This window comes from Phalacrocorax aristotelis, chromosome Z (genome assembly GCF_949628215.1).
Source record: "Phalacrocorax aristotelis chromosome Z, bGulAri2.1, whole genome shotgun sequence".
Taxonomy (NCBI): domain Eukaryota; kingdom Metazoa; phylum Chordata; class Aves; order Suliformes; family Phalacrocoracidae; genus Phalacrocorax; species Phalacrocorax aristotelis.
The window spans coordinates 1617839-1635162 of record NC_134311.1 but is presented as its reverse complement, the minus strand read 5'-3'; the positions used below and the strand labels follow the sequence as shown (position 1 = coordinate 1635162).

Below are 17324 nucleotides of genomic sequence, written 5' to 3'. Positions count from 1 at the left end.
TAAAAACGTTTAGTCTAGCACAATTAACATGTTCCTTGGTCATTCAAGTACTAGGGATGCTTTTTAAGGCAAAGTCACACAATCAAATTAATTCTTTGATTCTCTGAAAATCCTCTGAAAATCGAAGAATACTTTGAACATGGACACCAACAAAACAACAACAGTAACACAAGCCATGATGCCCCCACAAGCCGTAATTCTCCTGCTGGTTTTCCTAACGGTTGCCATGAGGCGCAGATAGTTGGCCTTTGAGCACTTTTATAGTGCAGACTTCATGAATCTCAAAAACTCTTTTGAAATTTGAAACCAGTGTAAAACACTCCCGTGAGATACATACCCAACCAATGTTTGAGGACCCTGATGTCAGATAATTTCGTATTAATTCATTTTTATGTGTAAGTTTAGTAGTAGGGTGGGTCAAATGTTAGTTCCACTTACAGTACACTGCAAAACCTCAGGGTTTGTGTCTCTGTGCTGTGAATGCTGAGAAACACTAAGCAGCTTGCTTCAGCACATCTCTACTTTAAAGCTGAGAACGCATCAGGTCCGCTTAGGTAAAAGCTCCATGCCCTTCACAGACCTTTTCCATGGCTTGAAGAGAGACCATCAAATTTTTAAAAGCATATGTATGAATAAAGACAAGATAAAAAAATTAATTTAATCAGCTATGCAATTGTTCAGTAACACCTTCACCTAATGGGAGGGCAATCAGAGGTGCAGAACAGAGACCAAAACTGCATCAAGCCATCTCCAGCACTGCTCTATGCCACAGGGCCCCAGTTTTAATATATATTATGATAACAACAATTTTTACATATATAATTTTAATATCATAATTGCACATTCATATTAATATGATACTATTAATAACACATCAAACATGTTACTGTATTATTTAAATATATTACATCGTACTATACTAATACGCAATTTTAATCAACCTCAACAATTCAATTCATATTTTTGCTCTTTCAAAGAGAAAAATAACTTCAGTTTACTTGGGAACTTACTGTTAACAGTGTTTAGAAGTTCACTACACAAAATCAGAAAAAAACTCAAAGACCACTCAAGACCAAACCTGCAAGAACCAGACAACCGTCACAGATTCCTGTAAATCAAGTCTCAGACTTTTCATCGCTTTCCTTCTTACAAAACCATTCAAACGAACCCGACGCACTAAGGCCTAATTGCAAAAACATCTGTCTTATCTATAGCAGTTACTAACATCATCATGAGCCTTCACTCATGAGATTAAAATCCTTCTCTCGAAGAAAACCAAATTGTGAGACACTGCTCTCCTGCGGAAGCACCACCATTGCCTGTATAAAGGCAGTAAGGGCTCTTTGCACGGGGTGGCAGCCTCTCCTTTCCTAGGAAACATTGGCCTAACAGACACTTAAGCTGCTGCCAAAGTCCAGGAGAGAAGCTGTGCCTCTCAGGAAAGAGACCCTGAGAAGCAAGCACTCCTCCAGTCCAGCAGGTCCGACTCCAGCACCAACACCAGGGTCGAACACTTCTCTCTTTCTGTGCTGACACCTCCTATAATGGATTTTGCTTTGCAAGTTTAGGAGAGAGATTAGGTCTTGTAAGCAGATATAAAAGAAGATTAAAAAAATATTTCGCTGGAGAAGTATTCAAGATGTTTGTTCAAAGAAATGCTAAACTGCTTTTCAAGGGAACCAGAGCAGCGTAAGAGAGTGGAAATACAGCAAAGGCAAATCTGGCCAGAACAACAATCAAAGTTGTACTGGATAGAAAGAACGTGCATTCTCAATTAACTGTATACAATAACTTAATTGGTTTTCGAGGCTTCATAACAGACTCTTCACCTTCATTAGGCCACTCGTTGAACAGACTTTTTTGCTTAATGAAATCCTATTTAATATAATGTGATAAACTGCTAACCAAAGAAAATTCACCAGTGAACACAGAGGTGAATGTAACCATGAGACCGAGTAATGAGCCCGAGGCTGCTCCCCCATAACTGCTGCTAATGAGAGGAAAGGGTGAGGGGAAAGTCTCTGTAGTCCTCTACTACATTTTTGTGCTTGACTCAGTGTGAATGAAATCAAACTACCAGCACGCCTGAAAAATCTCAGCTGCAGATCTACCTATAGCATACGGTAACAAGACACCAAAATCCTAAAGGCACGTTTTAAAATCTTGCACTAAAGAGAGAGAGTACAGGCTATAACACCCCCAATATGATATAGATTAATGATACTGAAAAGCAGCATTTGCAGCTGTTGCTTCAGGTAGAGATGTTTTTATACCTCATAAAACAAGATGAAAGAAATTACATTTTAGAAATGTGGTGAGTTAGCAAGTACCTTTATTACACAAGCTAATTAACTGATTTAATTAAAACTGTTTAACTACAGCACGGTTAGATGCATTCATTTTTCTGCCGCTGCTGTTCACTCACAGTTTAGCTTTCGCAACTGAACAGAAAGCTGTATCCAAACTCATTCTGAAAAACAAGCGCAACTGTTTTTCATTAAAGCTTTTGCATAGTTCAGATGCTCATCGCTGTGCAATTCAAATTCTAGTTTCAATTTTTTAAAAAAGTTAAAAGAACTAACTTTCCCCTGGGGAGCACCGGGTTTTCAGCCTGTGGAGAAAAAGATTTCAGAAAGAAAAACAGAGCAAGTCAGAAAATCTTCTTCTCCTGTCCCTATGGCTTCAGTCACAGGGAAAAAAGCAAACCAACCAATCCATTAAGGTCTCCTGTAGGTAGTTATCGCTGCTGCAAAGTGGAGCACTCCGACACAAGATCTTTTTTCTTCTACCTACAGAGTTACTAAGGCTGACCAGTAACGTTACACAGGCTGCGGCCCCATCCAGTTCCTAACGTGTATCGTGAACCTCCTGTGGGTTCACCACACATACTAACACACTTAGACCAATTTCAGGCTAGTGGTTTGAAAAAATAGAGCTTCAAATAATATTAACTGGAAATCACAGTAATTAAATAAGATTTGCTGCTGTACAGGACACAGGATGAATGCTGCAGGAACGAGCACAACGTAGAAAAGCAGTAAACACCCAATAAATACGGGGGAATGGAACTTTTCATCACTGCCAGTAACTGGGCAATGTACACATTTCTAGAAGCAAAAATAAGGTAGAAGCATGTTTGTAATTAATTTACACTTAGAGCTAAAACTAAACCTCTGTCAGGGCTTTCTGTTCTTCCATTTTACCTTCAGTCTTGGAATTGCTTCATTTGATCCACAATTATTTGAAAAAAAGGCAAGCCACTAGAGGTGGGTGCAGATGTGTAATAACTTTGATGTCACAATTCCCGAGAAGCTTAATTATTACTACAAACATTTGTTCCGGATGGATTGCACGAAGAGCTCTTTCACTGACCTCCAGCTCTTTCCCCTTCCCTCTGACTCCATCCTCACTCATTCCCCTCTTAACAAAGTTACTCGGTCCACAGTTATTCTCATTATTACAATGAAGGTAGAAGAAAAAGCGGGGGGAGAGTTCTCAAGTATGTGTCAGCTGAGTATGTCAAGCAAAACACGTATCAGTTCATTGCATTTCACACATTTTCTACCTCCAAACTGCAATATGAAGCATCTCATAAAAAGAAACATAGAAGAATGCCTGCTCTGACCAGTCTTTTATTCTGAAAAGCAGGGAAACTACTTACCACAAATTATTTTATATTAATTTACCAAATGGAAACAATTACTGTTATTATTTGTCTTGTACAAGAGCTGTCCAGCCTATCTTCTCATTGGTCTTCACCAATCCCCTAAACACCATAACTAAACACTACAACATTAAAAACTACAGCTTTTTCATAAATATTCCTACTTTCTGTCCTTCTATCCACCTAGCAAAGAATTATCCAGCCATTACACCCAAAAAGGACACTAATTAGTTTAAATGATATAAAGCACTTCTGGAAAACGAATATCCCAAGAATGAAGACGCCGATTACAAACTCACAGTGAGCACACAGATGCTACGGGACGCAGAGTTCCTTCACTCGAATGTCAACAGGGAATAAAAATTTTAATTATCCAGTGCCCATTAAAAAATACTGGTTTTAACAATCACAGCTTTTTTATTTTTCTTTTGAAGACACATTCCTGCCACAAAAAAAGGTTGCTTTTGTACTGCATTTCAACGTAGCCGATGATAAAAATCTTCACTTAGTGTAGTAGATACTCATTTAAGCAAATACTAATCATGCTTGTGAAATAGAAAGAATGAAAAAACTTACTGGCACAGGACAGAACAGACAAAAAGCAAATACGCAATGGTCAGATTAATTTCAAGAAAATATTTACATTTCATTTTAAGCATGGCTGAAGTCAGATTCATTTAAACAGGGTTTAAGCATGCTACGGAAATGTTTTCCTTCCAGCTCAAATTTTTACCCTAGTTAATATACTTTAATATAAACAGCATTACATCCCTTAATCAAAGGACACACTGTTTCCTCTGCCCCTAAAACCTCAGGACTGAAATTATAATCTTCCTGAGATTGTTTAAAATCTTCCTGAAATTGTTTAAAGCATGATCATTTGTTTTTCAAGTTAGCCAGCTTTTGCAAAATCAGTCAGAGGTCTCATCTCTTCTGGGACAAAGACAGAAGGCTCTGACTTGCTTTGTCTAAAAACCACAGCTCACTGTCGGTCTTATACACTATACCTTCCAGTTTTTTAGAAATAATCTTTTTGATGTATACTTGCAATTGATGAACACGTGAGCTGCCCTTGTCAATGTAACAACTCAGTCAATGATCTTTGCCTCCAGTAAGACGTGCAAGTTTTCCTCCATTCCTTAGGGATAATGATTTACTACACATTAAATGCAAGCTGAAATAAAAGCTGAATCTCAAAATGTAAAACAAAAAATGCTAGGTAAAGCAAACATAGAAGCCTTAGCACCCCGCAGCCCGCATACATTCGGCACAACATAAAAGGTACGATGTGTATTTAATATCTTGGTTTAAACTGCTACTCATTGCATATGCAATCCCAGTTAAAGTCACATGAAGGAAAACCTACGCTACAAAGACACATTCATAGAAACATGCTAGGTGAATCTTGCCTTACTATAATATTTTAATTTACTAGCTAGAAAACCTTAATGTTGGTATTTCCTTATCTGCATATAGTCACCTGGAAAAAATGGACATAGCAGAATTATGCTAACAAGGCAGGACTTTCTGCTCCCTTTTAACAACCAGGCACAGGGGCGTTCAATGCCTTCTGATGACTTGGAATCCACAGACGAGATTCCTCCATCTGAATCATCAGAGGATGATGGTCTGGGGGTCCCAAGCCAAGCTGATGCTACCAATGCTCCACCGATTTACCTGCATTACCACTAAAAAGCTTCATGGGGATTTGGGCTGCCGGGGTGGCGGAGGCCACTGAAGTGCTACGTCATTGTCCCTGGCCAACGGGCCACCTGACCCGAGGAATCTATCTTTTCAGTCTTGGCACGAATTCCCTCTGCAATAAGCTACTCAGGACCACTGCTCAACTTTTGACACAGGCATTTGCCATCGCAGTGCAGGGGCACAAGGGGTGACTTGACAGCCTATTGAACTTCCTTTTTCTACTTTATTTTAGCACTGTCGAAGTCCTTTTCCTTTACCCCCGTTACTTTATAGCTACCTATAAAGACAATATATAGAGCTATATAGCTACAGCTACAGCTCTAAGATGATTCAAAGCTTCAGTGAGACGTTTACAACTTGGGAAGACTTACTCAGTGACCACCCACACTCATACAAAGATCCAGAGATGGATCCAGGAACGTATATGCTTTTTACCCTTTAATGAATATTCATACCCTCTTTGAGGACAAAAGCCATTAAAAACAAATGAAAGCTTAGCCTCTACAAATACCAGCAGTAAACAAGCACGTTTTATAAATCTGCAGTGTTAGTACTATGCTCCACACATCCAGCAAAGGAAAAATCCATTTGACTGCACAATACATTGTCATTTCAAATGAATGTGAATGATAAACGTGTTCCTACAAGACGTAAAGAATAAGAATTACAGCAATGTAACCAAAATGGAAATAATTTGAGATTTGTTATTAAAGAAATGTACTTGCTGAATAAGCAATTCCCTGGTGCATTTATCACGGAAGAGAAAAAGAAAAACACACTTTATTCTCAGTACTGATCTTAAACCAGAAATAGCCATTTCTAAGTGATGGTAAAAAACCACAAAGATTAAAAAGCTATTGCCAAAATACCCGACCCCCTAGTGTTATTACTAGAATCTGCCATTAAATTTTCGTTATTTTTATCCTTTTTGGTATTAAAAAATGCAATCACAACTATAGTTTTGTAGTTTGGGAGAAAAAAGTTCCAAATTATACCTCTAGACTAAGATAATTTACAAGGAAGAACTTGAACAAGTATAAAGCCATGTCATGCGTTCCTTGGATGAAGAGTATTGGACAATCAGCAGGCAATTAGTGTGGCTCCCACTTCAATTAGCCCTAAGGGACTGGAATCATGGTAACACAAGAGGAAACCCCACCTCACATCCTCTAAGTATCTCCCGCTGCTCCTACTGGACTAGCAGGAAACTTTGGCCTCCAACAGGCATTTGTGTTTGTCTACAATAGATTGCCCTCACTGAAGCCCAGCTCTTCCCTCCTTCTCAATCTCATGCCACGTAGGTCACCCCAAAGCCTCCACATCGTGCTACTGCTATGAAAATTAGGGCCATTCTGCAGATGAAATGAAGTTCCTTATGCTTCCTCATCTGTCTGTATCAGGCTTTTGTGCATGCCTAACCGTTTAGATCAAGATCACTTGGGGACGGATTATGTCCGTCATTCACTTCCTTGTTTGGGGCATGGCAACAAATAAAAACATAAGCCTACCAGGTGCCTTATATACTTTCAGAGAAAAATACAGCAAGTCCTGTTCATGAATCTGAGCTTCTTTGCAGTCCAGTTAGGGCTGTGGTAAGGATAGCAGTTTTGTTCTCCTGGGCCGGAGTCAAATTCTGAGCACAGTCAATGCCGAAATCATCTTTAGACAGAGAACAACAGGCTCTGAATTTTTACAGTCACAAGACCTCGCAGAGGATGACACAGCAGAGAGAGAAACAGCCTCAGGAATGCAAGGTTTCCATTCATCTCGTTTTTCTGCCAGGTCTTAACAGACTTGTACTGCTCTCAGCCAGAAGGTTCATTTCCCATGACTGCTGCCTTTTGCGTTATGGAGCTTAACTTACACGGCAACATTCGTTCACCAGACTCTGTATGATAAGGAAGTATCAGTATCAATGACAGAGAGCAATCAGAAAAAGGAATATTTACAGCAGAATTATTAACCTCTCCTACTGGCAAAACTCTCATTTCTTACTACAGTGAGAGCTACCAAGAATGTGCCTGTAGCAAGCCAGCTAGAAATCAATACAGAAGGCAAACGTCATCAGAAGTCAAGACACAGTATCCTGCCTGAAAATCAGCTAATTTCTTACTTCAGCTATGAAGATGAGTTAATGCTCCCAGTCAAACCGATTTTCATAACAATGAAAAATTACTGCTCTGCTTATCATTATGCCTTGATTCATTTCCTAAACATTTTGCCAGGATATCAATGGAGAAATCAGTCCAAAAAGGCTGCAGAAACTGGGATTAATGGACTGCATTCTTTTATTTTAAAAATGTCTTCTTGAACATAAACAAAAGGGAAGGAACATTTTGCAATTAGAAATGCTATTCATAAAAGTGTACGTAATAAAAAGTGTAACTAGGTGACAGACTGAGATAATAGGTTCTACTATCAACTTCAACGGATCAGAAATAAATGACGTAATCATAAAATCTGGAGTGTACATAAAATGCTCAGGAAGCCTGCTGTTCAATAAGGCTTGCGATTTCTGAATCTACAACAGACCTATTTAGCCCACAGTCCATCTCAGTACAACTGTGATCTTTGCTGCACATGAATTTTCCCAGTGCCCTGCAAACTGACAGTTTTAATTTTGAGTGTCTAAAACCAAGTAATCAAAAAATGTTTGAAAAAAACCTAGAGTTATTTTTGCATTTCATAATTATATTTTTTCAATGTCCACTCAGTCATACCAATAAACATTTCTGCGTATGCCCCATAATTCTCACAAATAAATCTCTATTTGGGGAATTATTATTGTTGGGGGTTTTTTATTAAATTTTTCACTAAATTAAACAGGCTGCTGCCCACAGATGCAGATTCTGGCTGAAAGTACTCTGCAGCTCCAAAAAAACCTGTCTTTTATTTGAATACCTAAACAGTAGGGTTGTGACGAAGCTGGTAGAGTATACGAGCCAGCTGACAGCAGTGTTTGAAAAATGCCTGTACGTGCCAGTTTCTGCTGAGGGTGGCACAGAGCCAGCACTCGCAGGCAGCTCCTGCCAGAGCTTGCCATGGGGAAACGCACAGCAACTGTCGCTGCCTCCAGAGGTATTAGGGCTGAGTTTATTTTGGAATTCTCAAAGAAATTTTTATTCTAAAATGCCAAGGAACGGCTGCTAAGCTGTGTTCTCACATTATTTAATAATCCTACAATTTACTTGAGACGGTCCATCTTCCCATGGGAACAGACTTCCCCTTAAAGGCTTAGGAAAGAGCATCTAGCCACCCTCTTGGAAGGCTGTCATGCCATTTCAGCTGTTTCCTTTCTCTCGGGATGGAGAAAGGAGGATAAAAACCAAGGGCCACAGTGTGATAAGAGAAACATGACAGGTCGGATGCTTACTGAAATACAAGGGAGAACAAGAGATCAGTGGGGCGCAAATGATGGACTCACTTTTTCCCAGCTTCCCACGCAAAGGGGAGAAGCTCTTCCCTCCGCAGTTTTCAAGGGCATGGGAGGGTACCACCGACAGGTGAGGACTTCCTAGAGTGGGTACAAATTCCAGGCTATGATAGAAACAGAAAGCCACTTTAGAAGGAAAATGCTGCTTGTAGAGCTGGTGTATAGGCTAACGTAAGGTGTTTGCTGGATGGAGAGGTGCAGGGAGGGACCCGGCAGTAAGAGCGGGCACCAAGTCAAGCTGAGAGCAGAGGGAACCAAGGCAAATGCCTGACCCCATCCTCCAGTGGACTTTGGCACCTTCTGCAAAGGGACTTGCCCCGATGGACAAAGCTGCTCGTAGCACATTAGCAGAGCGAGCAGCCCCGTCTCCCTCTGCTCCTCTCTGCTCTTTCCTCCTTGTTTTTCTGCACTGCGAAAGGATGCTACTCTTCACCGCCATCAGGTATGAGTCACTGCCGCCAGGACCCTGCATGGGATCTGGCTGCCTCTCAGCAGGCAGAAAATATTGCCACAGGCCTCCAGAGCTGCCAGGCAGCACGAGGCCAGGCTGTGCGGGGAAGAGAAACCACTGCGCTGCTGCAGAGAGTAAAACAACGGCAGCAAGGCCAAGGCGGAGCAGAAAGGAAACCGAGAAGCACTTTCCCAGCCTACATTTTACACTGGGCAACATCGATCTGTACCAGCTGACAATTAGAATGAAATACAGAGTCGCAATTCTCTTCAACCAAAGCTAGCCTCTCCCTGGGGACACAAAACTCCACTAGCCTCTTCCCAAATCTCAGGCATCTTTACTTAAACACAGACAAAAGGCACTGCCTACCTAATGAGTGTGTATCTTTAAATAAAGCATCCTGTAAATGTTTTTACACAGTATGAATGCTGGCACACTTATCTAAATATATTTACATGAATTCCAGAGTAAACTGCCATTTATTGTTTCAGCATCTTATCCTCACTATCTCTGTAATAAGGAAACAGAGCATTTAAAAATTAGTTCTTCCAGACATTCACATCCCCAGGTGTTATTAAAAATTATTAAGTGTATTTTTGGCTCAGATAAAACTGAATATAACCTTTCTGAAACACCTTCATTAAGCTAACCGGACTCCAGAACCCCAGAACGGTGGGGGTTGGCAGGGCCCTCTGGAGCTCATCCCGTCCCACCCCTGCTGGAGCAGGCACCCCCAGAGCAGGGGCACAGGGCCGCGTCCAGGCGGGGGGTGAATGTCTCCAGGGAAGGAGAATATTCTTGCCCATTCTGATTTAAACTAAATATAAATCCTTTGATTTGCATCCAAAAACTAGTGATATCTGATTTCCTTCGTATTAAAGGGCATTCAAATTCCACACCTAATTAATATGTTAAAATAAAAATACAATTAAAGAGCTACTTCGATGAATGTTCACAATTAGTGGCATGAAAATCCTGATCCAAAACGCCTTTTAAAAATAATTTGGCATCTGGCTACCTGTTTTAGCATCAATAGCATTTCTCCTTGGTTATTGCCCTGTGACTATGTGTCACATTTGGAAGATGGGGCAAGCATTACACTACTGATTTCTGCCAACAGTCATCTCACCTCTCCAGGAAACAGGACAGGGCAGGCACGTTCCTGTTGTTCTCAAATGTGAGACAGACTTAGCAATATTTCACAATAAGCAAAATGTATTCCATACTCCTGGTCTACCTGAATCATAAGAATGAAGGGCTTCTCAGTCTCCAAAGCTACACTGTATACGCTGTATTTTAATGAAGTTAAGGACTGAATTTCAGTATCCTACATCAGTGAAACCCACAGATCAAACAAATAACATGCTCTGTTTTTAGGCTTAAATGAAGTCTTCAATAATTTTAAACGCCTTGCCTTATACGTGGGTATGCTTTCAATATTGTGTTGTTGCACAAAATTAGGAGTACCTTAAAGGGTTACTTAATCATCTCACTTTACTTGTTATCCTACTGACACTTACTTTTCTTCTAGATCCTGAAAATGTAGATCTATACAGAGTAATTCACCAGACAAAATGCAAAGTCCTTGTGTATGTTCTTGCACTATTACGGTTCTTCAGATTCTCCTGGTTTTTACCGTCATCTCTCCCAATTATTCCCAATTTAAGCAGCTAGGTTCATACTGATAGAAATATTTCATATCAGAAATGGTAAATTTATCAAACTGAAATGCAGTCTTTGCACTGCACGAGGGCAGTAATTGGACACTATTTCTGGCTTACTTCTTGCCATCTCTGGGTGCAGGTTTCAGTACCAGAGTCTGTCACTGAGGATCGACCCCTCAGCTGTTTTCACAAAGACAGACCCTCTGGTCGTAGGAAGCATTACTGAACTGTTTCCTGCAGAGACAAGCACAGAGATCTGGTGATATCACCCATCTAGAGGTCAAAGCCCTAGATGATGATAAATATCTGTTTTGAGGAACTCTTGCTGTAAGATTTGACACAGGAAATACAGTAATTCTGATCATCATGAAAAGCGACAGCCGTTTCACTGATGCTCAAAAAAGTATTTTCTTTGTGCTGTTTTACAAGATTGGGTCAATCTTCATGCCTTTTGTAAAAAAAAATAAATAAGTAAAATATATTTTAAAGCAAGAAGGGATCAAATTCATCATGTATCCAGTCTGTTTTTTTACATGACATGAAGCCCTTGGGATTAACCCGTTCTACTTATTTCCCAACTTTGTCTAAAGTGGAGCAGCCAGCCAGCATCCTACACTTCTCAAAAAGCGCAAAAGGGGGTGGATTCCGGACCCCAGTGAAGTAAGCAAACACTGTGAGGAAAACAGATTTAAAACACATAAAAGGACACTTTGATATCTTTCTTTTGACTGAAAAGAATCATAGAACGCCAATGACTAATTCCCCTTTTCACCAGTTGTGCTGTAACATTTCAGTTTGCATCTCAAAATGAGTCTCTCTTAAAGCAAAAATGTTCAGCCACAGGGGTTTTTTGTTTGTTTGTTCAAAAACAATAGTTAAGATATTGCAGAACATCTATAAAGGCATGTTACAAATACGAAGTAGCCAAATAAATAAACTCCACATGCAAGAAGTCAGAAATCAGCAAGAAATCAGATGGGTCTTTTTAACCTAAACATTTTGACTCCAGAAAAAACTCTTAAAAATACACATGATATTACACAAAAACTGTATATAGCAAAAAGCAAATGAGAAATTAAAACTGAAAAGGAAAACATGATGATGTAGGTAATAAGCTTACCTTGTTAATATTACCAACTTACCAGGTCTGACATGACACAGTTTTTCCCAGTCTTGTGGGAAAAAGTCTCAGAAAACAATTTTTTAGATCTAAGAGAACGGTTTACTTTAGGATGGGCTTAAAAAAAGCATATGTTATAAACTTCACTTGTGGTCACTACAGGATTTTGGCAGAAGCAAAAATGTAAACTGTCTCATCACGGAGCTGAGACAAAGTTACGGTACCACAGCTCCGCGGTACTTGGAAGGAAAGCTGGATCAGACTGAAGACAGCATTTATTGTGAAGATGAGGAGTTAAAATGAATAGTTGCATTTCCTTCTGCCATGCTGCACACACCAGAGCATAAATATTGCCTGTTATAATGAAGGGTTATTTTCAACCATTTGAGAAGACAACAGCAAGGCGTTGGTTCTCTCATGCGGAATGTTCTGTTTCCCTTTTGTTGTGCCTATCAATGGTGTCATTTGTCAACTAAGCCATGATTAATGCCGGCATTGCTAGCCACATAAATATAGCTTCAGCCTTTCCCCTCTTCTTCTCAGAACGTCATGGTGTTTCTTTTTATAAATTTGGGGAAGACAAAGCGTGCAGAACATTCCTGACATGAGAATTCAACTTTGAATTCCAAGACTGCAATATGTTCAGCAGCAGGTTTATAAGAAGATATGTGAAACTGCAGTTCAAAAATTAAAGAACAAAAAGCTAAAATTAAACCAAAATTCTTTTCTACCATGTAGTTCAAGTATTCTTTTAGAGTGACATTCACAGTGCTTGGAGAAAATTCAACCATTAGGCTTCAAGCGGAGGATCTGGAAAAAGTTTTGGAGGAATGGGGTGTTATGCACTGTTACAAACTTACAGTATAAGACTCCTCTGAGATAGACCTGGGGTAAATCTTCCAAGCTCTGGTTTTAATAACTAACACTCTGTCTTAGTAGGTGCATTTAGCATTTGGGTACATATCCTTACACAGTGCCTCCCACGGCCTGTCCTGTGACCACCTTCTGGCTCACGACCCCTGATCCAAGGGCCACGGCGGCACACAGGCCGTGCAGCAGAGACCGGGTACTGGCTCAGACCAAAGGTCCTGTGAGCTCACTGCTCGGTCTCATCAGGGGCTATAAGCAGATGCTAACAGGGAAACAAGAGGACAGGCACATCTATTATTGCCCTCAGGCGTCCTCCTAGGCATCAAGAATTTGGCAGAGACCTTCAGTGTTAGACGTGTTTTCTGTGCATTTCAGTGCCCTTTGTGGATTTTCCTTCCATGAACTCACTGAAGCTCCTCCTGCACCCACACAAACCTCCAGTAAGAATTCAGTTTTACGTGCCCAGTTTCTTAGTGAAACACCACTGGGACTACCACAGGGATACTTCAAACAATAAATAAAAATGAGCAAGTATTGCACTCAAGAGAGGACTTAGACACTGACTTCCCACACCAGGACCCTTTCTGTGCACTTCCCATTCACTAGCCATCCAAATTCACCAGACCCTGCCTAATGCCTGTGAAGTCCCCTAGATTCAAGTTCCACAGCGTAGTTCCACCACGTAGCTCCAAGAGAAAGGGAAAACAAGCAGAAACAGAGTGGATGGCAGCAAGGACGTTCAGTCCCTGAGCGGATGGGTCCTAGCTTGGGGTCCCGTTACAAGGTACTCTTTCTGTATTTTCCCCTTAAGAAGAAAGGCTCAGTCCTGGAAGCCCAAACCCAGCTGAGACCTGAAACCTGGTCAGTGCAGGAGGGAACACGTCTGTAGCTCCCCATCCAGCCTGACGGATCTTCTACACTTCACTAAGACACAATGCACATTCTCCTCCCTGACAAGTTCACAGTGGCTTGGTAAAACACTCTCTTGGTTGCTCAAGGTGGGAGAGCTGAGCTTTTCCAGGGGCAGGAAAAAACTGAGAAAGGGAGCAGCAAGTAACCCAGGCATCTCTTTTTCTGGTGAGATTTCAAGCTATGAGACTATTCTGTGAAACCAGAGCCCAACAACTACCTTCTTCCCCAGCATCCTTCCAAAAGAAAAACAGCACTCGCTCTGCCTTTTGAAAGGCGATAGGTGTACACCATCCAAAGTGAATTACAGGCTCCAAACAGGGTGGGTGATGACCGTGCACTGCAACCCTAGGCTCTTGGACTAGTACCTCTTGTCACATTGCCTCTCAGGTAGCTTGAGGAGGTCTCCTTGCTGCTCAAGTGGCAGCTTTCTGAACTGATCTTGACATTTTATGCAGCACCTAGTACTCATTTCAGAACCTGGGATTCCGTCTTAGGGGACGGATGTCCTATCCTTTTTTTACTCTAGACATCTGTATTATGGGGGAAAAAAATGGATTTTTTCCCTGCATGCAAATAATCACATTTACATTTACTTTTTTTTATTTATAAATAATATGAATGATGACTATGACTGAATTATAACACTTATCATTCAGAAACTGGGCAAGTCTCTAGCTCATGGAATAAAAACATCTGGGTATCTATTTTTAATGAATGTCAGGCAAATCTTGATAGAATATCAATATATCTAGAGGAAGGCTATACATAAAAGTTTATTCTTGCAACAGTGAGTATACTAAAATTTCAGTTTCAGTGACATAAATATCAGTGGAGTAACTTCCTATCAATGTAAACAGCCTTCTAGGTTTCTGCTACTATATTTGAGATCTGAAATCGGTCAAGTAACGTCATCAGGTAAGCATGGAAAGGTCCCGTGCAATACTATTTTTGCAGTTAAATTTCTACTGCAGCTTTTTCTCTCTTACAAGGAATATATTACGAGAAATCAAAAATAGGCTGTTAGTCAGATTTATCATGCTCACATTGCTGTTCAAGAAGTGGATTACCGACTTATCTGATTTTAAATACTAACCACAGTTGCATGTACAGAGTCACAGAGTCAGCCTCTCGTGTTCCTGCAGGCCAAAATACCTTTTAAGAATCCTTTCTATGTCTGAACTATGTGTGCGATACAGGTCTAAGGGCAGACTGTAAAATGCCAGTATGTGATCAGCAGATTGACCAACAGGTAAAGCAAGGACATACCTAATAAAGGGGTTTTACTGTTGTCTTTAAACATGGCTCCTGTATTTATCAGCTAAACAGTCAAGGAACAAAATAAGGAGCAAGACACCACTTGGGTGCACAAGACAGCACAAAACTGCATGGTTAAAGTAAATCTATCACACCTTTTTTTAGTTTGAAACATTCAGCAATGTGAGGAAAATCAGCAGAACAATCAAACTCATATTAGCTAAATCTTATTTCTCCTCCTGTGTGGGTTTAGCTGGCCCTATCTCCTTTTACTTTATGTTTTTGAGCCAAATAATCCCTACAAAGCTTTAAGCACAGTTTAACTAACACACTTACAATTCAAACCTTAATAACTTTAATACCCTCATATAAATTTACCCAACAGACATGTAACTTCCCAAACATTAAGGCAGTGCTTACCGCCACGGTCCCGTGCTGCTAAATTCTGTCCTCTTCTTAGGGTAACGTCCAACTGGTACATTCCGGAATCTCCAGAGAGAAAATCTGCATTACTTGTTATAGTTTGTGTTTTCTGGAGGGGAAAAAAATAAAAATGCAATAGCTAACGTTACTAAAAGTTTCATGCAAGGTGTATTTTTCCTTGGTATCACCATCCTGCTGAACTAAGAGAAGGCCGTACCCCATTCCCCCACCTCAGAGCTAACACCCCAACACCAAGGAACCCGCTCCTGCCATCAGTATGACAATTCCTGAGCATCTTTTTTTTAAAAAAAAAATAGCAAACAACTGCTTGACATCTCAATGGTTAAATTTATTAATTAAAAAGGTGGTTGAAAAATAGTTCATCGATACGTGTATTTATTATGGCAACCTCTATTTTTAATTAAATTCACATACACTCCTGGCCCACTAGAGCTGGATAAGTAAGAAAAGACAGCCCTGGACCTTACAGTACTACCTGGACTAGTCATTACCAGTACCCTCAAACCCTGCATTGAATCAACAGTGATAGTCTAGGCATTGAATAAATATACATGAGTTATGTTTTTGTCAGCTACTGCAGTACTTTGCAAGACACATGGCTTTTTCCACAGAGTTATGGGGGAAACAAAAAAATCATAAAGACATTAAATGCAGCTGTATCTCTTCATTTGTAATACATGCCTTCTTAGTTTGCCAGTATGCCAGGGCAAAGATAAGATTCTTAGAGTAGTTAATTGTATAAACTGTATGATAAAAAATTAAAAAAAAAAAAAGGAAGTCAGTATGAATGGAACTCTCTGGACCACATGAATAGTAAACACATTTCTGTCCCAATGGACAATGGAGAAAAATTATATTTCTTAGTATGTATAAGCTTTCGCAAAACAGTTTTTAACACATTTCTCTGCAAGTAGCATCTAATTACAGTGCAAGCTTGGAACAACACATTTAATTTTAAGACTAGAACAACTGTATCTATTATACATTCACAGTACACACACGAGCTTCATGTATTATACATACGGAGCACCACTGTTACGTATTCTCATGCCAGGAACTAAATCTTTTAAGACCAGTGCTATTAAGATTTTATTATGCAATAAAGGCTTCTCTGCAAGAAAAAAAAACAGCATGATAGAAATATCTCGGAGATCACATGGGTACTAAGTGCTATACCACTTCAACAAGAAACTTCGGTTGATTCTCTTCCTACTACCCGTTTTCTTTTGAAGGTAATAACAAAGCTAAAGCACAAAGGAAGCCACAAAATGAAGGCACCTTTAACATATGATTTCTTCTTGTTATTTCAGAGTCACAACTCTGAGCCCTGGCATATTAATCTTTGCTGCAATGAGTACCACGCTGGCCAAACCGCACAATGATGTGTTCCCTACTTCCACAGCAATTAAACTGTTCAAAACTAGTGCACTTCAGGGAAACTGGTTTGGTGATGGTGGGGGTTGTTGTTTTTGAAATCTTGCAACATTTATGTTCTAATTTTGTCCTTGTAAAGTAACTGCTGAAGCATGCCTCAAACTGTCAAAAGGCCTTGCTAGACTCTTGCAGAAGGCACCCACCGCCTTCTTTTACATGACTAACACCTCGCTCACCATCTCTTTTTTACTTTTTTTAAATGCACCGACCGCAGAAGCATGCAAGGTTGACAATAATGAATTTCTACCCCACCCCTGCAATGCTTAGTGTCTAGTCCAAACAGAAATAAGAAAAAGATTGGATTCCAGCTTGATCCTCTGCCTCATCCTAGGCCCCAGCATTCATCAAGGGATTGTGAAAGAAGAAACTTGTGA

General features: G+C 40.1%; 1 protein-coding gene across 3 annotated transcripts in view; it reads right to left on the bottom strand.

Moving 5' to 3' along the window:
* MCTP1 (multiple C2 and transmembrane domain containing 1) overlaps positions 1–17324 on the bottom strand; it is a 287863-nt gene that overhangs the window by 158450 nt on the left and 112089 nt on the right. For all 3 annotated transcript variants that reach the window (XM_075078920.1, XM_075078921.1, XM_075078923.1), the window contains one exon: positions 15493–15604. In XM_075078920.1, coding sequence (XP_074935021.1) covers positions 15493–15604 — 112 coding nt within the window. The remainder of the gene's footprint in view (positions 1–15492; positions 15605–17324) is intronic.